At 34.2% G+C, this 25,061-nt stretch overlaps 2 protein-coding genes and 1 long non-coding RNA gene across 3 annotated transcripts; 1 reads left to right on the top strand and 2 right to left on the bottom strand.

The window, feature by feature from the left end:
- The first annotated feature begins 1,412 nt into the window (after positions 1-1,412).
- On the top strand, positions 1,413-2,283 carry LOC113493333 (ER membrane protein complex subunit 4). Its single transcript, XM_026871265.1, has 2 exons — positions 1,413-1,636; positions 1,717-2,283. The coding sequence occupies exons 1-2, from the start codon at positions 1,581-1,583 to the stop codon at positions 2,177-2,179; spliced, it is 519 nt and encodes a 172-aa protein (XP_026727066.1). The 5' UTR covers positions 1,413-1,580; the 3' UTR covers positions 2,180-2,283.
- LOC113493334 lies at positions 2,198-4,986 on the bottom strand. The gene is made up of 3 exons (XR_003400553.1): positions 4,795-4,986; positions 3,720-3,773; positions 2,198-2,426 (listed from the first exon to the last, which is right to left on the bottom strand). It is a non-coding gene; the product is annotated as an uncharacterized LOC113493334 (long non-coding RNA).
- Positions 4,987-5,929: 943 nt separating this feature from the next.
- On the bottom strand, positions 5,930-21,621 carry LOC113493332 (zinc transporter ZIP10). The gene is made up of 5 exons (XM_026871264.1): positions 21,524-21,621; positions 18,680-19,389; positions 11,093-11,234; positions 7,891-8,085; positions 5,930-7,679 (listed from the first exon to the last, which is right to left on the bottom strand). The coding sequence occupies exons 2-5, from the start codon at positions 18,881-18,883 to the stop codon at positions 6,763-6,765; spliced, it is 1,458 nt and encodes a 485-aa protein (XP_026727065.1). The 5' UTR covers positions 18,884-19,389; positions 21,524-21,621; the 3' UTR covers positions 5,930-6,762.
- Between the last annotated feature and the right edge of the window lie 3,440 nt (positions 21,622-25,061).

Genomic DNA, 25,061 nt, shown 5'->3' with positions numbered 1-25,061 from the left:
GGGGTCGGCTACCTAGTACCTTTAGGTATATAGGCTTATTAGAACTGGCAACAGATTCTGATGTAGTTTTGAAATTGATGCAGTGTTTCAAGATGAAGGTTTTTATGATAAATACTTCATGATTTGACATCTGAAACACTTCCTTTTTCAAGTTGTTTCTATAACTCCTTCAGTGCAAACAACGTTCATTCGCGAAGGTTGAGTTTGTTAAAATGATTTTAATAGACATTAAAATAATTACGTTGGATGTTAAGTAGGTACAAGTATTCATTCAAAGAGACATCTTTTAACATTATTAAATTTATATATCTTAGGAGTTATAACTGTTCTTTCAACATAACTCCGCAGCAAAGTTTATAAGTGTAGCACCGACAGTGGCGCCGCTGCAGTTACGTAAGTTCATCACGCTTCCAATGTAAAGAAGTTGATATTTGACCAGAAAAGTCCATTAGAATTAATAATTAGGGTTGTCATATAATTGCGTTCAAATTGGTCTTAGTCTAAAATCGATAGGATAAATTTAATTTCCTTTGAAATAGCTTAGTAAATAGCAGTAAGTAACTAGCTTAGCTTCATTTTTCAATAGAAGTCAGGGTGAATCTGCTACCGCTTAAGCATATTTCGGAGGAAGAACCTAAGTACCTATTACAAAAAACCTTACCTACTAGTATAATTTTTTATCAAGTTTGTATTTATTATGCCTTCGTTTATTTTATTCATAATTGCGAATGTAAAGTAGGTATGTACACGCACGCACCTGTCTAGTGTTTATCACGCTAACGCATGAATCATGTGTATTTTGATTTGAAGAAGTTTTCCGCCAACCTACGTCAAAAAATTATGCAAATCGTCATTTCATTAATACGGCAAATTAAGTTAAAGTAACTGGTTATTTTATTACCTTAGTAGACTTGCAGTGGTTAATTAAATTCAAACGTTATGTTTATGAATATTAGTAAGTAAATACTCATATTTCAAATAGGTGTTAAGTCTTTACGATGCCACTGAAGATGGCACGGAGAATTCAACTACTAGTTTTGAACAAAAAGAGGCAAATTCTTAACGAACCCTCTATCATAATTAGAGTGCTGTGCTAAATTTACGATCTTATTAGATTAGGTGCCACTAAATATCGCTCGTTCTATTTATCAAAGTTAAAATTGATTTTTTTTTGTTTATTCGTATGTTAGTATGGATACCAACATCACATAGTTTTTACAGCAGGGTACGTTCAATATTCAACTTTTATGTCTCTATTCTGTTTTAAAACAAAACTTAGTCATAAGTAAAACGTAATGTAGCGCCAGATGACTTGACCATAGAAATACTGACTAAAATCTATTTTGTCTACAAAATAGAGGATTTAATACTCTATGCTTCTCTTGCTGTGTCAAAAAATAAAATGTCACTTTCAATTAAGACTGTCACTGTCACCGATTTCCGTCGAGTGTTGAGGTTGCAAATTGAGAATCGATTTCGATTATCAACTGTAAATCAAGCAATTACTTGTTATTCTTACAAGATATTCCTTATATTAAAAGCAATACTGTCTTGTTCTAAGTAAAACGTTATTCACAACTATGTCTCAAATAAAAACCAACAAAAAGTTCAAATGGGCTTTGGACTTCAATCAGAAGTAAGTAAGAATGAATTAAGCAGTATTAAATATGTATGAAATGCTGTTCAATTGTTGATAATTGCAAATATTTATTGTAGGAACCGTACTGCGGCAACTGAGTTACCTTCGCCCCCAGGTTACAGTGCGTCTGCTAATGCAAGTTACACAGAGTCGTCGAAGGATACAGATTCCAATTTGTTGTTGATTAAGAAGTTGTGGGATGTGGCCCTGGGACCATTGAAGCAGGTGCCAATGAACTTGTTTATCATGTACATGGCTGGAAACTCCATCTCCATCTTCCCGATCATGATGGTAGGAATGTTAATTGTTCGCCCAGTAAAAGCATTGTTTGCCACATCTAGCACATTCAAGATGGTTGAAGGAACTCAAGCAACAGGACAGAAGTTTGTTTACTTCATTGGTAACATAGTAAACATCCTATTAGCTCTTTATAAATGTCAAAGCATGGGACTATTACCAACACATTCAAGTGATTGGTTAGCATTTGAAGAGCCACAAACAAGAGTTGAGCACATTGGAGGTGGGATATCACTAATTTAAGTAACAAAGAAACCAGCATTTATTTATTGCTAACTTTATTCAGATTATCATTGTATAGACCACCTACTTATTATATTTACAATTACAATAAAGTTATTGAACGACATGTTTGTTTAACGGACCCTAAATTATTTCTCCATCATCATTTATCACCCTTCTTGCCATTGTCACCAATCTCTGTTAGTTTGTTTGACAAATAAGTTTGTGCCTTCTCAAATAGAACCTTTGGATCCTCAACTTTTTCAATCTGTGAAAAGGAATATTAATTGTACCACAAACATTAAATCTATTTAAAAGTGATTGAAGTGATTCCTGGTTTAATAAAACTTAATAGGCAAGGTTTAATAACTAAATGTATAAAAAATTAAAGTATGTACAATACAATTTTTACAATTTTCTTAAAAATATTAACACCTTAATTTATTGGAATACTGAACATAAAACATAAAATTTAAGACATGTTATGATTGATACAGAAGTGTAGGGTTAGTTTTACGATACTGTTTCCTCAAGCAGGTGACATATCAAGAATGGAAGCCAGCTGAATTAAATGTTTAAAAAGTATAGAGCAATATGAATTTTCAATTTTTTTTAAACTACTCTGGCTTGCATGTTGACATAACATTTGTAAACATATTCAGTCTTTTGTGAAAAAAATGGATAAAAATCTTGTAACATTTACACTTTTTATGATTCTGTGTTGGGCTTTTTGTAAATAGATAGGTACCTACTTGCATTAAAAATATATAGTTCAATGTTACCCAATAACTGATGAAACTATTGTTCTAAAGTTAATCACTTTCACAAGACAGGTTGCAAGATTCAACAGCTTATATTTTTACATGTTAGTTGACTATGAACAAGGCTTTATTTAGGTCATTCTTTGATAAGATTTCTACGATTATACATCCTGCTTTTGATAAACCTAGACTACTAAATAGACAAAAAATGTTCTATCCTATATAATTCAGTATTACTAATACTTAAAAATACAATTAATACCATAGTTATACATATTCAAAACCTCACATTTTCTACAATTACGTGAATAAATAAAGTTCAAAAATACATTTATTAGATGTTCCTACTTGGAATTAAAAATAAAATTAACAATATTTTTTTGTAATTATGTCAAAAAATAAAACAAAAATGCTAACCATTTCTCTTCTTTGTTATTCTTTCACATTCCTCTATAGTTGTTTGACATATTCCCGTCATTGAATCCTGCATTAAGTAAAAATACAAACAAAATAACCGAAAAAAAAGAATAAATCTAAGTAAAACCAGGTGTGACAAAACAAAAGAGGCCATACAGTAAGAAGTTGTAAATAATCCAGGAATCAGTTCAAACAGTTTTAAAGTATTATAGTGGTGATTGGAAAGTTTGTTAGTTTTATTGTTCAATTTCTTTTAGTAATTTGGACGACCACTGAACTATGTAGGCCTCCTTTGCAAAAAACACAAAGATGATTTAGATATTAGATGCAATCAAACAACATTAAGATGACTTAATGATTTAAGAAACTCTTATTTTATTTACCTTATAGTTTTGGGCTACATAAACTCCGGTGTAAACACCAGCACCAAATATGACCTAAAACACAATACCAACTTAATACGATGAACAGTACTTTTCTGAGCACCTACTTGACTGATAACAATACTGTAAATGATCTAGTAAGGCTTCAATTTCACTAGCAAGTGCACTTACACTGGTTTTAATAATTGAGAAAACACAACCCATTCTTGTGGCTTATTGTTTTTTTTTTGGATGGCCTAGGACTTTAATATTGTTAAGTATTCTCATTTAGATTTGTTTTTTTTCCATTTTTTATAAAAATATTGTAAATGAAGTTAGCAATATACATTTCATGTTCAAAGTGTATTGTCAAAATGACATTCTATTTTTGAATTATTTTCCTGCTTTCTTAAGTTTTTTAAAAAGCAAAGGAGGCAGTTTTGTGCATTATGATAAATTCTCAACTAAAACATATTTTATTATTAATTGTGTTTTGATATATCACACTGAGTAGCTTAGATATCCGCAATACAATCCTTGTATCATTGCTAAAATACTATTTTTCAATCACCACTTCTTACATAAACATTATAGAAAAATAATATAAAGTAAAATCCATTGTGCAGCTCCATCAGCTTCGTCAAGGTAAATACAAGCTATTAACGATAAAAATAATTCGTTTTACTGATTTGTGTACAAAGAAAGTGTTAGTATGTAGAAAATGATAGGTAGCAAATTAAGAGATATGTATGTTGAATAACACAAAATATTTATTCTATTAGTCTACTCAGGGATAAGCCCCAAAAAAAAGACTTGTAATAGAGATTATGGTACAAAACCAAAAGTCTTTGTTACGAAATTTAAATGTAGTTAACTTGGGTTAGGATATAAATAAGGCAATGACTAGATTTTTCCTTTAGTAATTAAAAATTAAGTAATATTAAAATGAAATATAATTATACGTCTTCAAGAACAAAGAACTACTGTTAGAGAAAATGTTGTATCATTGTCACGTTATTAGGAAATTTATTTTTATCTCGTGTTTACAATGTTTTTGTAAGTGATAGTCTTTTGTGGTTGGAAATATGAAACTTACCAGTGCCTTAATCATGTTTATCATCGGTTTCACTTTTTCTCTTAACTGTTAGTACAGCAAAATATATTTGCCGGCTACAACACAAGCTACTTAACTATTTTATTTATATAGAATCCGCGGTAAGTGCGAGAGCACTTTATCGCGAGAAAATTGCTGACTTTTTGACAGTTGACAGTTTTGACACGAAGTGACTTGAGAGTCTAGGATGCGCAGATAATAATGGCTCCTGGCCAAAACTGGTGATTGTTGTTGATGTGGATAAATTAACTAATTTCTTATTACGTATTCGTAAAAAAAAATAGGAACTTATAACATGTTGTGCAAAAACAAAACGGAAATTCTGAATATACACTTGATAGAGAAATAATCTTTTACGTAGAAAGTCTAGAACCATTCTAATCTCATGAGCAGATTTATAGTAGTAGGTATTTTATGTAGGTACCAAGTTTTGTATAATTATCTGAAGGATTGTGGCTCGTGTTGATAAGAACTAGGCATCAAGTGCCCCAGTATATATTATGTGGAAAACTTATTTATTCGTGATAGGTTGGTACCAGACTGTTAAGGAACTGTAGGAACTAGGAATGTATCATCTATATTCTCTTTTACCGAATTAATACCTAATAGTGTAGATTTATCCGTTAGTCTATTTTCAAAAAGAGAACAGTTAAAACGAATTGATTAGACATTAGGCTTTTTTATTTTTATTGTTTTTTTACTGCAGGGCAAAAGCATACCAAGGTATAGGTAGCTTGAGGCTGTGAGAGCAGTAAGACCCCGCAAGACTGCCAAGTGAAAGGTCTTGAGTTCGAACTCAAGGTACGCATCATCTTTTCAAATATTGTGTGCGTTTTAGATATAATTATCATAGCTGTCGTGTTTCACATTTATTGTCCATGATAGGTAATACGTCCTACGTCGTCCTGGTGTCTCTGTGTTGTGAAATATAAATTAAAATAAAACAATACCAGAAAAAATACGTACATAATCATTATTATGACAACAAACTAAATATTTAAAATAAACATCTATTTACATGAAAAAAAAACAGTTCACAACATTATGTTGGGGTTTAAAATTAAGTTAAAATAATAAATACTTATTGATTAATTAGGTAGATGAATGAAAAAATATATCAGTATAATTATAGGAATTCATATTAAGAAACATGCATAATTTATTGTCTCTTGTTTGTTTTATTTTATTTGAGATTTGAATTTGAGTCGATACAGCCTAGTGACACTTTTTTAATATTAGGCTATTTCCCTTGATGACTTCAAATCCTTTTCTTACCAAATTATTTAGGAGGATCGGTCTGTAAGAGGTATAATTGTTAAATTTTATATTTATTCATTAATATAAATAAAATATAACTTATTAAAACTATGTGTTGCATCTTACAAAAATACATATAAAGGGAATGACTGCAAAAAATACATAACTAAGGCAAGGAACTCTTAAAGTAACTCAGCATTTATCTCGACGATTCTTCACAATTGATTACGCTTATTTACACCATCATGCAACAGTAGCTTATGCAACATTGCACGTTTCTTATTAAACCAACTAAAAATAATACTTGCTTAATTTAAAGGATACGTTTAGAAGAAAACTATGACATACTTAAACACAAATATTACATAGCCCATACCTACCTATAATAAAATTTTAACAACCATGAGTACGATTATTATCACATTACATGTACTGAACAAAGTAACAATTTGTTTTCACATAGGTAATGAATATGAAGGCCGATATGAGGGCCATACAAACTTGGTGCCTTTAAAAATATACTTAGGTGTACCTAAGGATAATCGGGTTCTTCGCTTTGGTCCCTACACTTTATAAAGTTTATTGATTTTCGACACTGTAATCACATTATACCCACACTTTTTAGCCTCACAAGCACTAGTTTCATAATTTATAAGTATTTATAACCGAGCATTGTTTTTAATTTGACTATATTTATTGTTCTGCATTTCTAAAAAGATATTGTATTGAGTCTTCGTGGAGAGCAATCATTAACATGATCACTCCACCTGATAATATTCCTAATATCGCGAGAAGTAAATTAATACTTTTCCCGTGATTATTTTCATTTATTTCGGGAACTAAATCGGCAAGTGCGATGTAAAAGAATGTTCCAGCTGTTGCGGCGTAAATCCACTGGGAAGCAGATTCGTGGTCTTCCGCAAGCCATATTCCACCAGCCATACCCATAAAACTGAGTACTGATGAGAGAAGGTTGTAATACAGCGCGCGTCTGATACTCATGCCGGAGCGAAGTAACACGGCGAAATCACCGAGCTCATGTGGGAGCTCGTGACAAAACACGGCCAGCGCTGTTGCGAAACCAGTTACCGGATCTCCGCTAAAGGCCGCGCCAATTGCTAGCCCATCTGTTAAATTATGTAGTCCATCTCCTACAATCACCATCAGCGCTGTTGACGTCATTGGCCTGTCAACCGGCGGCGGAGGTGAGCCAGGCATCATTGCACCGAGCTCAATGGGCTCTATTTGTTTGCCAGGATCTGATTTCATATCTGTTCCGGATTTGCCTGAATCATGAGAGTGTGCATGTCCACCATTTATGGTTTGCATAATTGCTTCGACACTGTAGAATAGCAAAATTGTGAGGAAAGTGACGCTACATTTTAGAACGACTTCCGTTTCTTCTTGAGGAGCTGAAGGTGGGCCGTGTGACTTAAGAGCATGTGGCAGAAGATGCAGGAGTGCGTCACCGCATAAGGTACCGACTGCGACGGCCACCAGGAAGTGCAATACGTAGCTGAATATCACCGACTTCAGCAACGGAACAATAGCAACTCCGAGCAGCCCTGTTGCGCTTATCACCAGTATACTCAGGGTTGCATAAATCCAAGCTGGAAAAAAATTGGACAATAGTAGAGATACATGAATAGATACAATGAAATCCTTTAAAATTGTTGAAGTCACAAAAGCGTGCTGACATGTTGCTAAAGATAGTTTAAATTATGTAAATTGGTGCGAATTTTATGTACGTAAAAGTTTTCAGTGGAATTTTACTACGATGACGTGTCGCGTTATATATTTGTTTTGAATCTCAATACTTACTCCAAAATTTGTCTAACTTAGGTGTAGGCGCCTCCGTTTTGTAGCAGGACCTTTGATCCAGCTGGTACACCAAGGCAGGGCACATCTCCAGGAATGTTTTTGGTCTTATAGTGATGACTCCAGGTTCGTTCTCCATTCCGTACACTTCCAAAATTTCTCGCGGTGACAGACATGACTTTTTCAAGATTGGCTCAGCTGGAACAGTAAAAATATTTAATTGTAGTAACAAAAAATACCTGTTAGTAAAACCCGTTGAATGTTATCTATTTGCGTCACACATACTAGATAGTTACCTATTTATTTAATGTTGTTCAGTAAAAGTAAGTTACTGTGTATAAGCATAAAGCAATGACAATGAATTCGTTTCGACAATGCGATTCATTCATGGATTTATGTGACAGATCCTTGGCTGGGGTCAGGCGACTACGCAAGAGCCGGGCGCTCGGTAATAGGATAATCGCGATTATAAAGGACAATTCTCCGTTCATTGGCGTCATGAGCTTCATGTTTTAGTGAGCAGGGATATAATATGACTAAGGCCACTTTTGACCAAACGTAACAAAGCAACGGAAGGCTGGCAACTGGCCAGGATTATACATCAAGTACATAAGTATGTGTTAGGTAATATTGATGAAACGTTTGTTTTGAAACTTGTTCGAAGTGAGAAGTCAGGAAAAAATAAGATGAAAACAATAATGATGATGTTTTCTTGTCAACTTCTCATGCTAGGAATTTCTTTTGTATCTTGGTTTTATTTACTTAACCTAAGAAAAAATGCTTAAGTAATGCTAGTAAGTTATTATGATACTGTTTTGGCATACACGAGCCTGAAGGAATGTTTCATTCCAGCTGCATGGGTATTGCAAGTATTGAATTGCGACTGCGATGGATTTATATAATTATAATGAATGTAACCTTATAGGTACAAGGGCTCCGTCCGACATAGTTACCGTTGAGAAAGCAGCAAACTATCTCCGTCGCTTTCTACCAAACACATGCTACTACAAGTTACACCGGATTTTAAAACTGTCGTTATAAATAAACATTCTCTTCTATGTATCTTTTCAACTTAAGTATTTCATTCATTTGATTTGGCTTTCTTTGATTCCGATATTTTTTGTTTCTCCAAAGAGGCACATTATTATACAGGCATAGGTACCATACATTGGTTTTTCTTTTAGATTTACCATAGAGATTGCAAGGATAACTTGAAAAAAAAAACAACACGATATTCAGTAGAAAAACTGCAAGCAGAATTTAAGAATATGAGAAGAACGTGAAACTGAATAAAAGAGTCCATGATTGCCGATTAGACTTTTCCATGTTGCTGTGATTAATGTAGAGATATTTCAATTAACACTGAGTACTTTTTTATTAAGTGTCTTTTGTCAAACAAACTATTCGGATCCTCATAAAAGAATGTTATCTTCGGGAAAATAATTCTAATAAGGATTGAATAAAATGCAATTTGCGGAGATTGGTCACAGCTCGGAAAATACGTGGAATATTATGTAGGCAACGTACTAAATGCTGAAATTTATAAAAAAACATGACAGCCAGGAAATACAATGTTAACACCACAAGACACGTTTAAACCGTCATTGCAATAATAGATTTTTTTGCTATATCGAAGTAAGATAGAGTTAGCGGCAAGAAATTTGTTTTCCGTCTGTCCGTTCATTGCTCTATTTCGTGCACAATAGTATTTTTTTGTCCAAACAAATGATTGCTCATTACGAATTTGAAGTTTTTGGTCAAAATGATTATACAATTTGGGCCGACTTACTTATATTTTTAAGATTAATCGCGAGAACGGTTTACGTGTTTTTCTTAGGATCCTTAATCGTTTCATAACAGTTTTAAATTGAAACTTGCCGACTAGGGACTCTTTCAAGTAACTCATTTGCTGTTATGTTGGCGAAACGTTTCAGCGAATAGCGAAAAGCTGTCTCTCTTTTTACAATACATACTGGTTCAGTCAGCAATAGCAAAATGAGAGTAGCTGATTCATTTAAATCCTTGACAGGTGAAAAATGTTGTGTCCGTCTAATCAAGTAAAATAAAAGGCGGAAATACAATATGATCAATGTCAAATAAGAAAACGTTCTTTTTTAGTTTTGCAATTTAGAATGAGCCACAAAAAACTATTATTATTTAAAAGACTGTAATCAGGTTTAGATTAAATTTATTTGTGAAAAATCGCATCGATTAAAATTCCGCAGCACATTTTTCAGATGGTATCGCCGTTTTATGACTATTTCGACGAAATATTTCTTTATCTACATAACATTAGCTTTATGGTAACTAAGAAACTATTTTATATTTATTCGGGAAAGCGTTTAACTCATTTATTTTCAGTATCTACAGACATTGAGACACTAGAAGTTGCAAAAACGGTAAATGTCTTGAATTATTCCATGCATAACATTTCTTATCTAATCTATTTTATTTAGGTAAACAAATGACTACAATACTATTTATATATTTATCTGTAACAAAGTACATTTCCTAGTACCTACATTTATAGATATGTAGGTATATAGGTGATGATGCCAGTTGGTCTGTTGTCAACGATCAACTAGTTTGTTGTTCAGTTTGTTGTTGTGTTTTAACAATAACATAATGAATAAGAGGTTTGGATGAAAACAAAATACTTTATAGCCGATTCAGGATTGGCTTTTCGGGAGCTTGACGAGACTGAATGTAAATTTCTACGAAATAAAATTCGTGTCATTAAAAAAAAGTTTTATGACATTATGATGACATTCTACTGCAGTTTCTGTTTCTTACTTCTTTAAAACGAACTGCGTCAAATGTTGTGCATGTTAATGTATGTAAAATTTTAAAAGCAATATGCGTTTCGGAAAATACGTGTCTTTTGACGGTCATCCGGTATCAGACGGCAATTCTATGGGTCTATGTGAACGTTTTCACACGCACTAGCTTGTTTTCTTACATTTTTCAATACATACGCCGCCGGAAAGCCGGTTTCCGGATCGTGTGAAAAGGAATTGAATAGTTTAAGTAAACAGGTTTCGCCCACGGCTTACCAGAGCAAGAAGCAGTCCTCCCTTGGGAATGAAGCTACCCCTGATGCCAAATATTATTAAAATCGGTTTAGTTGTTTAGCTGTAAAAGCGTGACAGACAGGCAGTTACTTTTACAATTATAATATTAGTTCAGAGTTACAGATCTTGCTTACCGGTTGTTGGTGATCTGCGATGTCTATGCTGTGTATCGTGAAGTTGTCTGAAGGTGCCATTGATCCTGTGGATGGCGAGGTCGTGGGGAGACGTGAAGACTCGGCCACCAAGCCCCAAACTGTCTAGAAGATGTTCGAAGCCCTGTCAATAAAACGAAAGTTTTAATAAATGTAGAGCAGGCAGTGCAAGGCTAATTTGAACAGCCATAATGAATGGACAGGTTTTGGAAGCGTTTCAGAATACCACGTACCTATTATATAATGGACAAATTACAGTTAAGTGCTTTCAACAAATAAGTATTACACTACTATGGGTAAAAATAGAAGTTCGAATCAAATCAATATTCTGCCTCCAAAAAGAAACACATCCGAAATAGTCACTGACTCTATAACAGTTGATTATATTGTGGATTACATAAATCTATTTCTTGGCAAATTATCTTTGAGGTAAGTAAACAAGTAGGTAATAAAAAACATGTTGACAAAATTAATAGAGAGCATGATGCATAAACAGGATTTACAATTTTTGATAAAGTTATACTTATATGGTTATCAAAGATGAAGTACATGCTATGGTTTGTTTCAGGTGGTTACAATTACGATATGAAAACTGTAAGTCCGCCTGACCTTGGATTTAAAAAGTTCAAGTCTATTACGGACAAACATTGATAGAAAATTTTAATGAATGAAACGTACCCTTAAATCGAAGACAGAAACAGAATATAAGTGAGTTTGAATTGCTGAGAGAGAATTGCTCTTACACTTTAATTCAGTCATCATCATCCTAGCCCTTTTTCAATCTATATTTGGGTCGGCTTTGTAAGGAGCGAGCCTATCTGACCTCCTCAACCTGTAAGCTGAAAATGGCGATACCGATAGTAAGACTGTATATGACTTTCAAAGTGGGTCAAAATCAGCCATAAATAGATGATCACTTATCTACCGACCGACTGTCTCATGCGAAGCTTAACCTGTGATCGATCAACTTGTGCAATTGTAGTTTAGCCACGAGTTTCTTTTCACTCAATTTAACCCAAAAACATGGAAACACATGTTTAAATTAGTACGAGATAAAATGATTCATAATAAATCGTTTTCATTAGTAAACGCTTTTTTGCCATTTAAATGACTCTACCATTCTGATTTGAACGTAAGTAACGAGAGTCAAGTTGAAGGTCACAACATAAGCATGTGTTTCGTTGGTGATAACTGATAATTGCAAAATTCCTAATCTTTTGAGGTAGTGTCGAAACCGACAGAATTTGCCAGCGACTCTACATTTTGATAGCGTTAAAGGATTAAATAATAAAGATATATTTATTAGCTTGTTGATATTGAATTATGGATTTCTAGAATCATTAGAATAATACGTGTTTAAATAGCCCAGTTTTTGTATTCGGTAGCAAGTATAAATACTACGAATTGGAGATTCCTCTTGTGCTTATCCTGTTTGTTTTTAACAATTTTTTTTTGTATAGCCTGCTTCCTACTCGATCAGTTGTTGATTATATATTATCAGATTTGGCCACCAACGATTTAAATATCGATTATTTGTCTTTGAGACAAGTATTATCCGTCTGAAATTAAAGTAAAATGCCTTTAAAAGGTAAATGTAGCCCACTTTAAACAAGGAATTAAGTTTTTATTTTAGACGTAGGTATTCATTCAGGGCGGAAAAGAGGAACCGCACATATTGCTAAAAAAAAGGTCAGCAGTTAAAAGTACCTTACATGGAGTTATCATTAGTAATTTGTAGCTAAGCTGATAAAATCTGACAACTTATAACTTTGTGTCTGCTTGTCAATGCGACAGTAAAGTGGGAATTAAAAAGTTAAAATTTTCACAAATCGTGTATTTCTGTGGCCGCTCTGATAACTAATACTAGAAATAAAAATCAAGATAACCAATTGTTTCGTTGACAATAAATTAATTTGTCACTCACCCGATTTGCTTTTCAGCATATTCCTGCGGAACTTCAGTATCGCGAGACTGATTCGCACTTAACAGGTTTTTTCAATTGCATATCTTTAAATGATGGTTTCAATTCAAGAACATATTTCTATTTAACTTCCGTAATTGAATTGCAAAAAATGCTATCGCAATGACTTAACATAATTCGTTTATCATAATTTTATAGAACTAGTTTGTTTTTCGTCAGGTAAGATTAGCACTAGCAGTTAGTGTTTTTTTCCATTAAATACTTTTGTTACCAGACAATTTTTTGACAAAAAAAATGGTACATATACAAAAGAACTACATGATATCTTGTTCTTTGATAGCAAAAATATCAGTTTTAGTACCAAAATGTTTTAATCCGTTTATTAATTATCCTTAAATTTTCCAATTAATAAAACAATTTTAAGAAGAATCTTTTCATTATACACGTTCAATAGACCGTTACTGAGACTATTAAGACCTCTTTTACATTGCATTAAATACCTATTCTGATTATAAATATACCTACCATAAATAACTATATGCATCCTCATCATTTAACTGATTTAATAAAGGACTACTCACACAATATTTATCTTTTACAACGCACATTCCGATCTAAATGATTTTTCTTCTATCGTTTTTTCTCATTCGATTATAGAAGAAACATTAAATACGATCATTATCATCAGCATAAGCGCGGATCGTAACTGCGTAAGTACGTAAACACTTTAAAATGATAGGTTTTATTGGATACTTCTGTACAATAAACTTCTGATTCATTTCTTACGGCCTACCACCTGATCTTAAAGCAATATCTGCAGTTGAGATAGAGCCGTAAAGTTTCTTTTAAAATAAACCCACATCAAAGAAATTAATACCTGTGTCGCGTCGGTTTCACAAATATTCAAGTCACATGCTGAAAGACATCCAGACTCAGGATAAGCATTATGATCACACAAGTGCTTGTCCTGGGCCGGGATCGGGCCAGCAATCCTTCTCGCTGACAGTTTTGCCTGGTGGCCTTTAACCATTCGCGTATCCGTGCAATCAAATATAGTGCTTCCACAACCTCAACTGTTCTGCTCCAAGAGGTTGTAGTAGGATATCTGATTACCAAAATAATTCTAATCATCAATTTATACAAAGCCTAATTTGTTTGAACAATGGATACCAAAATAATTAAGAGCTGTTCTTAAATGGAAATCTTTTTAATATTCATAAACGGATAAGCAATAGTACGATGTGGATGAGCAACATAGTAATAGTGTCAAGATTTTTTGCAGTTCCTGTCGTATTTACGGGTATATAAATTGCTCTACATTTTTAAACTTTGCATTTCAACTAGGGTTATTCAATTTGGTGATCGGAGTTATTACATGATGTGTTGTCACCCCGTCCTTAGTCTAGATTGGCCAATCTGGCTAGGCTGGCTATAAAGCAAAACCCCTTAAATAATAAAACTTAGATTTAGCCCTCTTTTGTTCTTAGTAGCAACTCACTAAGTTTAGGCACGAAACCCCTAAATCGAGACTCTTACTTAACGTTGCTAACCTAGGTAGCCTTCATCTTAGCCTGTGGGACCCTATAGTAAGACAACGTAGAGACCAAGTCTTTAAAAATATGTATTAAAACAACAGACTTACGTATTAAATTGTCTTTTTTTTTGATAATTACGAATATTAAGCAACGACCTAATTTTGATTAAATTGCTCTGTAATTTGAGTTAAAGGACTCCGTCTAAATATGTATAGAAAAGGTAATATACACACCAATATAATTTTAATCGATTTGAAAATGTACGCAGTTGTATATTTGATTTTCCGATATAAATTTGTAAGAAAAATGAAAAAGTCGTGGCCTTATCGTCAGTGTAAAACCATATAGTCAGTAGTCGATGAATTATGCTGTGTAGACAGGTGGGCAACCATTGTCTAGTGATATACAGTGGCATTAATAGGCTTTACAACAATACCCATTTCCTTGGTTACTGATTTTATTATTCAAATGGATATGTTGATGCGAAAATAAAGAAACCATTAAGAAATCGCTTTGTGTTAGTTTTTAGATGGCTCTACATTCGATATTTACTTTATCTTCAACAATTTATTGACCCAAATATAAGTAGCTTATAATTTATGTTAATTTAAAAAATGGTTGACTCTACAAACCATCAAAAATCGGTTGTTTTTTGTACGCCCGTTCTTTCTTTTACAGTTTTTATTTACACATGACCGAAACAAATTATATAATTTTCTAACAAAATATGAAAACCGTTCGCGGATAACATCTGGAAAGCGCAAATAAATACTTTTGGTCATCTAACACATAAACGCATCCATTGACATAAATCGTAAAAAGACTCTACATTTAATCTCGCCGTGAGTGTAGTGTCACTGAATTATTTTTGAAGGCTTACAGTGTTACATAGTAAGTATATACTCGAAAACCAATTAAAAGCCTTCAGTACGGGGATTACGTACCGTTTTTTCAAGGGTTGTGTTTTGTGGTTTTAGCTTAACTGTTTAGCACATTTGAGCGATACATGACCATTTGGAACGGTATATTTGAAATGGGAACCTTTTGATTTTAATAAAAAACTCTTAGATGTATGGAAATGGCATTTTGCTTCGATCGACACAGACTTCGACTTACGAGTATCTCTATAAATCTAAGCATTTTCGAAAGGTTTATTGAAATGCCACTTGTCTAGAAGAGCAAACCCTGGATAACTTTGTGAAACAGCTGATTGGCTTTGTAAGAGAGACACGAGTAGTGATAAACACGGGTCGTATGCCACTAATTTGTGCCTTCCGGAAAGTCATTACAGTAGCCTTGGCGACACTGCTATTATAAGGTGCCTTTAGACGACTTATAACGAAACGACGTTTGTTTGTTTGTTGCTCTAGCATTTGTCTTAAAAAGAAGTTGTTAATAGTCAACCACAGACATGGGTTTATCTGTAATGAATGGTTGTGGTGCTTGTAATGACTAATTATTTGTTTGTAGTTCAAAAGATATGAATGGATATTATGGAAATATGGATCTCTAAAACTACTTTTAGGCTTTTATTAAATAAAAATACCTTACACATGTAGTGTTGATTTTTCCTCCACTCAAGCTTTTTTATTTGTTACCCATATCAATTAAAATATGTCGATCCGATCGAAAGCTACTATAGCACACCATGTAAGCCATATAAGGGTTAAAAACATAACTCTATCAGAAAAACATTTGAATTCTTAGGTAGGGTGTTACAAATCACGGAAGCATGCACAGTACCTAGCTTTAGATCACACATTGTTTAATTTCCCTACTATAACTAATTTAAATATTACAAGTAGGTAGTACTCCAACTGTTTTAAAGTATTGAGCACGTTCTAAAATGCCTATTTGCCTCTACATTCCACTCGATATGACGAAGACAGCATGATACTAAGAACGACTTATTCTTTATTATGACTGATAATATCTAAACTCTAAATTTGTCGAAGGTTCAATATTCGTGCCGGATAAGCGTTTGTGTGATCCACGAATGCTTGTGAGTGTCTGTTCATGTGACTTGAATGTTTGTGAAATCGCCGACGACTCAAGGATTAAATAAATTAGCGCTAGAGTCGATTTATAAAAAAAACACCCTTTAGCGCTTTCTATCTAAGTTTATTACACTAACTCATCATATAATGGCAACTATTATAGTACTGCTCAGCAATGTAAGAAATGGAATCCTTAAATAAGTGGTAGAGTTCAACTAATCCACTCGTAGAGCGACGCACGGATGCGGGCGATGCCCTTAGCTCTCGAAATTAGATTCCATAATAAATGGCATTATTAGCGAAATATTTTTTCTTTGTCAAGCCTTTTTCAAGGCTTCCATATTAAAATTGCGTTTATGTTTTATATAACGGCAGCCTATCTCATTTCCAAAACCAATTCATTTTCTGCATTAATTCACTTCAAGAAACAATTTTAAATTCTTGGTGAAACTAAGTATCATGGTCATGAAATTTGAAATTTGAATTTGGTCATGAAAAAAGCTATATCACCCCAAGAAATTATATTGTAATTCCTCATAGCATTAACCTTTGCCTAGACAAATATAAATAAAAAAACTTTGTGAAACAAACTTATTTATAAATGTTATTACACAGTAGGAGAGTTCATAAATGCAGAGAAGATATTGTTAGCAATTTTATTTTGTATTATGTTGTATATTGTATGTCGAACCATAGCGCTGTAGACATTTAGTCCAAAATCTGTATTAAAGTTTTTTTTACATATAATAAACGTCCCTGATTACTTGTTTTACTTGGAAGGCTTTTGAATTGTCACATTAGGGGAATTCAAGTGTTATTTGGATAGAGTTCCATCACAAAGTACATTCTGTTAAGTACATTCCAAAACATCTGGTGGCATTCGTGGTGTGTTTATCTTTTTTTTTGTGAGAGAACAATACTCGTAATTTCTCGCAGATTAATGGATTGGACGCTAATTTAGAAATAAAAGTCTACTACACCATTATTATGTATGTGTTCTGCGCTATGTACGGAGCGTACGGATTGCTATAAATTAATTCACGCCAAGCATGTCGCTACGTGATTTAAGCAGCCAGTAACCACCTTGTAAAAGAACAGCAAAACTTTATTGTACTACTTATGATGTTTTACTATCGGTTATTTAATTTTTTGCCACGAAATGTTAACCCGTGTACACTACGCCGTATAAAGTCAATCAAGATGTTTTTTTTTTTAATTTAGTTCCATATCTAAAGTTAAGAAAACGAATTAATTGACACGTTAATATAATCATAAGTTATGAACTCTTATTTTGTTATTTTTGCATTCATCTTTATTAACTCTCGTGATTCAAGCAAGTTAATGCGTGTGCCACATTCAAGTCACTTATCAAGCATGTCCCCGTGGTCAATCTGCGATTTCCTTTTCCGCAATTTTAATCCCAGACGAAGGAGGCGTTTGTCAACGACCGGTAACAACAAGTATTCCTATTTGTATTTGTTTAATACTCATCATAATAATTCAAGGCCTACATAGTAATGCATTAAAACAAACTATTCAATGAAGAACAATAAGATGACTGATGTTTTGAGAACATAGAATATTTGTTGCGCGACTCTCGATGCACAATATCATTTATCGAACATGAATTTTAAAATTTAGTCCATATTAACAGGTATCAATTGATCGATTTAACTAAATATCGATAAGCCTGATAAGGAAACTATCGTAACATTTAATACAAATACTATAGTTACACTTAAGTTCGATGAACTTCCGTTTATGAAACAGGGAAAGGTGTTTTAGATGGTTTAAAACCTGCAGAAAAATATGTACCTATGCGATAAGACGTCACACGACGCACCCTAACGTGATGAAGTACGCAAGTATTTAATGTTAATCATAGAATCTAATGATACTCGTATAAATATTATCAAGAAAAATGTACCTACATATATTAAACGAATATATATAGTGCCTACATTACGAACATTTCATAATCATTTGTATATTAAGTAGCAGAATACACGATAAACTTGATTAAACAAGACGATATACGGTTGACAGCATTCAATACAGGACATTAAATACATATTTGCTAGTAAAATTCACTATTTGGAGAAAAAAATGTGCTTACCTCAAATGTGATGATGCCTTTATCTCCATATTTGTCGAATATTTTGTCAATGAAATATTGCTCGGCGGGAAGGGTGTTGTTCAGCAGGTCGAGGGGCGGCAGGTCCTGAGAGGCCAGCGCTGGTGCGCCGGCGAGGCTGGTGTCGGCGGCGGCTGCGGCGGCGAGCGCCAGCGCCAGGGCTACGACGGCGCGCGGTGTCAACATGGTCGCGACTGATGTCCGGGCTCGCGGCTCGCGGCTCGCACGGTGGCGCGGTGCGTGCGCCGGCGGCTGTGTCGCGCCTCCGCACCACACTATCAACCGATCAGCCACAACAGAGCTCCGCCGAACGTGATAATAAGACGCGTCGCGTGGCGCTCGCGCATCGACCGATCGCTCTTTTGTTTATTTGTTATATGGAAATATCAATATCCAAATTGCAAATCGAATTAAATATTAGACGCAGTTGTGGTAGCGTGTTTGTCACTTGAGGTGTGGTGTGCGTCTGAGACTCAGCGCGGAGACTTTCACCCGTCGCTCTCTGGAGGCTCCGAGGCCGGTCGTAACACCGTTACTGATAATAAGGTGTATTTACGAAGTGGTCGGTATCGAGACAACCTAACTTAGGTGCCTATCTAATTGGTAACAGGCTGGGTATCGTGGCTGGCCTTGCGATCGCCGATTCCCATTTGGTCCCGTGGACGGCACTTACATCCAAACCCCGAGCGCTCCTGATAATGTTAAAAAGTAAGCTTAGTGCACGAATTTATATCATGACTTATTTACTAATCATACTTATCAAATATAATATTTTTGATTCGACGTAGGTATATCGTTGGAGTCAACAAGTCAACGTAAATAGGAGTACTTACCTACGTAGTATTCATTCATAAGGTAAAGGCTTATCGAGTATAATATTGTGTTCACATGATTTAATTTAATGTGTTTGAAGTGCCTGTCGTAGTATATTGTTTAATCAATATATATGTATACTAAACGCTAGTGACGAGAAACTACTTCCATCTAACATCGTGCAAAACCCAGTCTTTTGTTTTGTGCTATAAAATATTTTTTCGGTCTCGCGTAGCGATTGTCAGTCGCAACACGCAGGAGTTACGTATTCCGATTACCATTCACGTCTAGGCGTACATGTTCCTAGATTCCTACAAAGGCAGAGCGCATCTTACAAAGAACTGTACGTCAGTCCTTACTATTATGCAAAGTATTATAAAGTACTAAAAAGTAAGTCTGCTTCTCTTACATAATGTAGTAGGTCAAATGCTCTAACTGCTATTACTAACAATGAATAACAAAGGCAAGCTGGAGTAGTTTCCGCAGGCCCCGAAAGAGTTGCAAGAAAATAAACAATAATAAGTTAATTGAGTTGTAAGTAAGAACCTTGAGTTGGTGTTTACACAGGTGTACAAAGGTGATTAGAAAGTGAGTCACAGATCAATGAACAAGATCATTCCTAATCTCAAAACAAAAAACAAAAATAATAGCACGAGTGATGGCTAATTATAATGTAGAGCTGGTTAATGTATCTATTTGTCTAGGGACCGAGAAAGTTATAATTAGGTAGCTGGTTGTTTAAGCGAAAACGTCGAATGTCTCGAAAATGTCGATAAAAAATGGCATTGTTTTCAATCCCGCTCATATTCTACTTAGGGCGTAAGCAATGCGCTAATCATTTTGGATTCGTTACGCTAGTCCGTTGTTTAGCTTGCTTGCAACGAACTGTGTGAAGTGATTGAACTTATTTTGCCTGAGAACGTAATTAGTAAAGGTGGTAGTTACGCATACCTATGTGTTAAGCTGGGTTTCACGAATGTCGGAATGTAAACAATTGCCCATAATTCAGATGACGCGATTTGTACGCCGGCTAAACTCATAACCCTGCTCGATAAGTGATCGAGTAAAAACCAAGATTTAGAAAGAAACCAAGGCTTAGGAAAAGCAACAAAAATAACTAGAACCAAATGTGGATTTTGATTCTAATATATAATTTTGTATCACCGGCAGTATACCCTCGGTTTTATCTTCGATATCAATTATATGGGATTAGATAGATATTATAATGTACTGGTAAATATGTATTGTATCCTTATACAGTAAACAAGGCAATGTCAATGTTAAATATCTGCGAAGGTTGATTGCGACACAGTTTGTATTTATATAATATCTCATTGAATCATGTTATCGAATAATGTCGAGGAGTTAATTATTTTCCGTTAGATGTCATTACCTTTTTACTGTGGCTATTTTTTTTTATATCTTTTTTGCCAATATCGTAGTTTAGGATTCCCTTAATGACTTAAGTGGTACATCGTTACGCAGATGTAGATTTCTGTAATCAAGGAACACTACCCTTGTGATAAGAAACAATGATGAGAAAAGGAAAGAAAAATCTGATTAATTTTCAGTTAAGGGATAAGGACAAAAAGTCTGAGGATTAATTAAAGTTCAAACAACAGCTTAAGACAGCTGTATACATTCATAACTTTCACACAAACAGACAGAAGTTTTCTATGAAGCAATTACAGTCATCATTTTTTTAAAGATAGTGACTATCATGCCGTTACGACACATCCTCACTAAAGAAAGTATTAAACTAATATTCCAACTTATCATTGTATTAAAACATTGTGAAATCAGGTCATTATTTACTATCGAAAATGTAAAATCCGTATAAAAACTAATGGATAGTTTTATGAAAACGTTTTACGACCTATCGTTGAGAAGAGAGAGAAGAGATCGTAAAGTAAATTAAAAGAAAACTAAAGGAATTAGAAAAAGAAAAGTCACGTGTAACGAGGTTGGTAATCAATATAAATAACGTACAATTCAAGGAATAGTACTACTTACTTGTGTTTTGATCCCTGTTTACCTTTTGAAGTAATGTAATTGCGGCTGTGTGAAAGAGATGCCGCTCTACCTGCTCTCTATAGAGCACTGTCTCGCTTCCACAGCGGCTGTAAAATTACTTTTGGATGTGCTAGTAGGCTGTCCGATTCCTACAATGTATATTATCTGAAGTCAATATTTTCTTTTGCTAACACTTCATTTATGATTGGGAATGATGTCAATACGTGTTTTAAATACATAAAGGTGAATTACAGAGGTTTGTCGACCTGCAAGCGTATCTTTTGGATTCAAAGTGATTAACCCATTCGAATATAGGTTGGAAAGAATTGGGCAAATCAACGGTGATTTAAAAGGCAGTAGGTACCTTTGCAAAATTATACAGCATCAGCTTCTATATAAATGATTTACATTTTTCTACAAAAAAGCATAATTTAAGGATCAAGTAGCAGACTAGACTACGTACACAAAGTGATAAGACTACAAGGCAATGAAAACGATCTTTAGTAAAAGTACCTTCAATACGTACCTACCTACTTCAGCTTTATGACAGGGTCGCTTTCCTGACGTGTTTGCTTGTAACCACGATATCTCACTTACGATGTGTATCGAAGCGTAGTGAGTAAAATGTTCGAGATACTACTGTCTATGAGTATTTGCCGACTGCGCCCAAAGCAAACGTTCCCATCCACCGGGACTGATAGCCAATATCAACATGGGGCTAATCGATATATCAATATCAATTAAAAACATCGAGAATATAGTTTTTCAAAACATCCGACCAGTTTCTGACTGTGGAAAAACTGTTATGTGAATTTTATTGGTCAAATAGATAGCTATGTCTATACTATGTTCATGAATGAATGGGAACTTTCTACAATGTAAACTTCTGAGTTTGGGAGACATGTTGCAAGAAAATGTTTGATAATGGCTGTCTCTAATACTATCATTGAATACATCGCACGGCTGTCACAGGTGCTCCTGCTAACGATGTTGTCTAGGTACGTATGGGGTGTAAGGAAAGCAATTGTAGCAATCTACAAGAAAACGAAGCAAAAACTACTTTAATTTTGCCTTCAGTGCAGTAGGTTCATAAATGCATCGTTTATAAATATGTAGTTGAAGTAGGACCTTAACCTAGACCTAACCTTAGAATAATAGACCTTAATTTGTCTAGGTTTCTTATCATTTTTTCTATCTTTCGTTTGGAATTTATGTCCAGAGAAAAAAAATATACTTACGAGTATTACCCTCTTCTGCAAGTAGACGAAATCTTCTACTTTTTTAAGTATTTAATTAATCATTAAACAAAAAAACAACGCTCAGTTAATAAAATGACATAACGCATTAGTCGTAATACTTATTTTATTACTGTTAAAGAACATCGCGTTTACCGGATTTCGATATTGCGCTGATTAATTCAAGTGTGCCTCAAGGTTCGGTATTAGGTCCAATATGTTTAAACGCGATTAGGGATTAGTAATATCTTTAAATTACGAAGAAGCTAAGTGTTTAGCTAACCCTAACTGTTTTTCAGATATTATTTTCGAAACGTTATATTTTTTTAAAAAGCTCAAGTAGAAACACACCTACTTAAGTGACATTATATTTTCTAGTAAAAGTATTTCTTTCAGCAGTTTGCTAGCGTCCTGGGAAGACAATTTATTAATAGAAAAAAAATGGACAGCAGTTATTTATAAATATACTCTAAGTACTTAACAATAGTTCTTGTTTTGGCGTCAAATCATTTTCATGTTTTCAAATGAGGTTTCACAAGTGGCTAGTGACATGTTTCATTTACATTTATTAAATTGTACATTTCTTTGTTCATTTGAGGTAGCATATGGCGTAACGTGGTTTTTACACAAAAGAGTTCTGCTTGCTTGATAAATCACAACTTTTTTTCGTCACGTCGACGCGCGACGGTGTGTCGTGCCTAGATTACTGACATTTCCCATTTCGAATCATTTCATTTCATTTCATGAGGTTTCTATGTAGGTTTTGAGCTGAAAATCATCAGAGACGCTTTAATATTTCCGCAGAAAGGAAAAGATCCCATAAATACCCACATTTCTTACAGACCTAGGAGGTCCAAAATTGAAGAACGAAGAAGAAAAATGGTTTTCTCATTAAATGTCGGCTAGTCAAAAATGTTCAGCAACCTTGTATCAAATAGATGGACAATAAGTAAGACGCCGAAATTAAATCAATAATATTAAACAAATCAATAGATCATTTTCACAAATTGTTGGCGTATTAAGCAAAATATTCTAATCTTTGAACAGATTACGTTGCACCCAACTTTATTTACATCTGAACCTGATATTACAGGTACACACACGTGTGAGATTTAAATGTTAACAAAATAATGATAAGAGGCTTAGCTTACTGAACTGACTAACGCAGTGCATGTACTTGTAAGTCACCGTTAATCAAGCATTGTCAAACATAGTGCACATTTATCTATAAGGCTGTATATATAAAAATACTTCATCCCGGGGAAAATTTAGCCACAGCTGTCCATCATTGCAACTTATTAATCTAGAATCTATAATGAAACCAAATAATATGTCAGAAACATTAAGGCTAGGTGTGCTCCAGGGTAACGATTGATTTTCTTGGAACAGGCCAAGAAATTATGAGAATCAGAATAAAGGAGTAGGGAACATTATATTATTCCATTTCTATCCACTTCAATCGACTTCGTAGCTCCTGGATGAAATTGGGGTCAGATCTAGTTTTGTTTTGTTTCATTCAATTCAGTCATGATTGGAGTTTATAGGTCGGATATGTCCTACAGCTGGGCCCAGGACTCTTCCTTTGCAAAGAAGGTTCGAGTATTAATAACTATGCTAGCTTACTGCGGGTTGGTTATTTCCAGGTGGGTATTATCCAGGATTTTTCATGATGCGGACGGTGAGTGCACTAAGGGCAAAGGCACTCGACCCAAAATAGGAGGAATCATTTGATAATTTCCCATGCGGAAAAAGGTACGTGCATTTTTTGTTTTCTTAATTGTTAACCATGTCATGTAATGTGAAAAGAGAATCCCGAACTCAGGGTAACCTGTTAGGAAAAGTTAGCGAATTAATAAATGCAAAAGTAATAAGAACTATCCTATTCGCGAATGGAAACTTGGAAGTTGGGATCCAATCTGCATCTTTTGTACAAAATCCTTACATAGAACTGCAAAGCCACATTCATATTGAAATTTTAGTAAGGCTCATTGGCTTCCAAACTGTTTTAAATATTGGTTTTGTGATGTGCAATCTGAGGGCTACAACGCCTTTAATTAGCAACGCTGATAAGTTCATTATTCGTGTTTGCAACGGTAAATTACTAACAAATTTTGTCCATTTTGCTGTTTAGTGGTGTGGTGTGGCTTGAGAACACTCCACTACGCAGGACTGTTCTACTGTATTACCGAGTAGCTCATTGAAACTGAAAAACAAGTACCTGCCAAAATACCAGTACCAAGTAATATTATTTACTCCTATAAATATTATTTAGAAATTCTGAAGATGTTACTAAGAAAAATGAA

This window comes from Trichoplusia ni, chromosome 4 (assembly GCF_003590095.1).
Source record: "Trichoplusia ni isolate ovarian cell line Hi5 chromosome 4, tn1, whole genome shotgun sequence".
NCBI classification, from domain to species: Eukaryota; Metazoa; Arthropoda; class Insecta; order Lepidoptera; family Noctuidae; genus Trichoplusia; species Trichoplusia ni.
This window is presented reverse-complemented; position numbering and strand designations above follow the sequence as displayed.

Excerpts from the sequence above, each read along its gene's own strand:
- LOC113493332 (XM_026871264.1), bottom strand. The coding sequence starts at position 18,883 with ATGTTGACACCGCGCGCCGTCGTAGCCCTGGCGCTGGCGCTCGCCGCC. Across the intron at positions 11,235-18,679 it reads AAGGCATCATCACATTTGAG|GGCTTCGAACATCTTCTAGA; the intron begins GTAAGCACATTT and ends TTTTATTGACAG. Across the intron at positions 7,680-7,890 it reads TAAGTTAGACAAATTTTGGA|CTTGGATTTATGCAACCCTG; the intron begins GTAAGTATTGAG and ends ATTTTTTTCCAG.
- LOC113493333 (XM_026871265.1), top strand. The coding sequence starts at position 1,581 with ATGTCTCAAATAAAAACCAACAAAAAGTTCAAATGGGCTTTGGACTTC. Across the intron at positions 1,637-1,716 it reads GCTTTGGACTTCAATCAGAA|GAACCGTACTGCGGCAACTG; the intron begins GTAAGTAAGAAT and ends TATTTATTGTAG.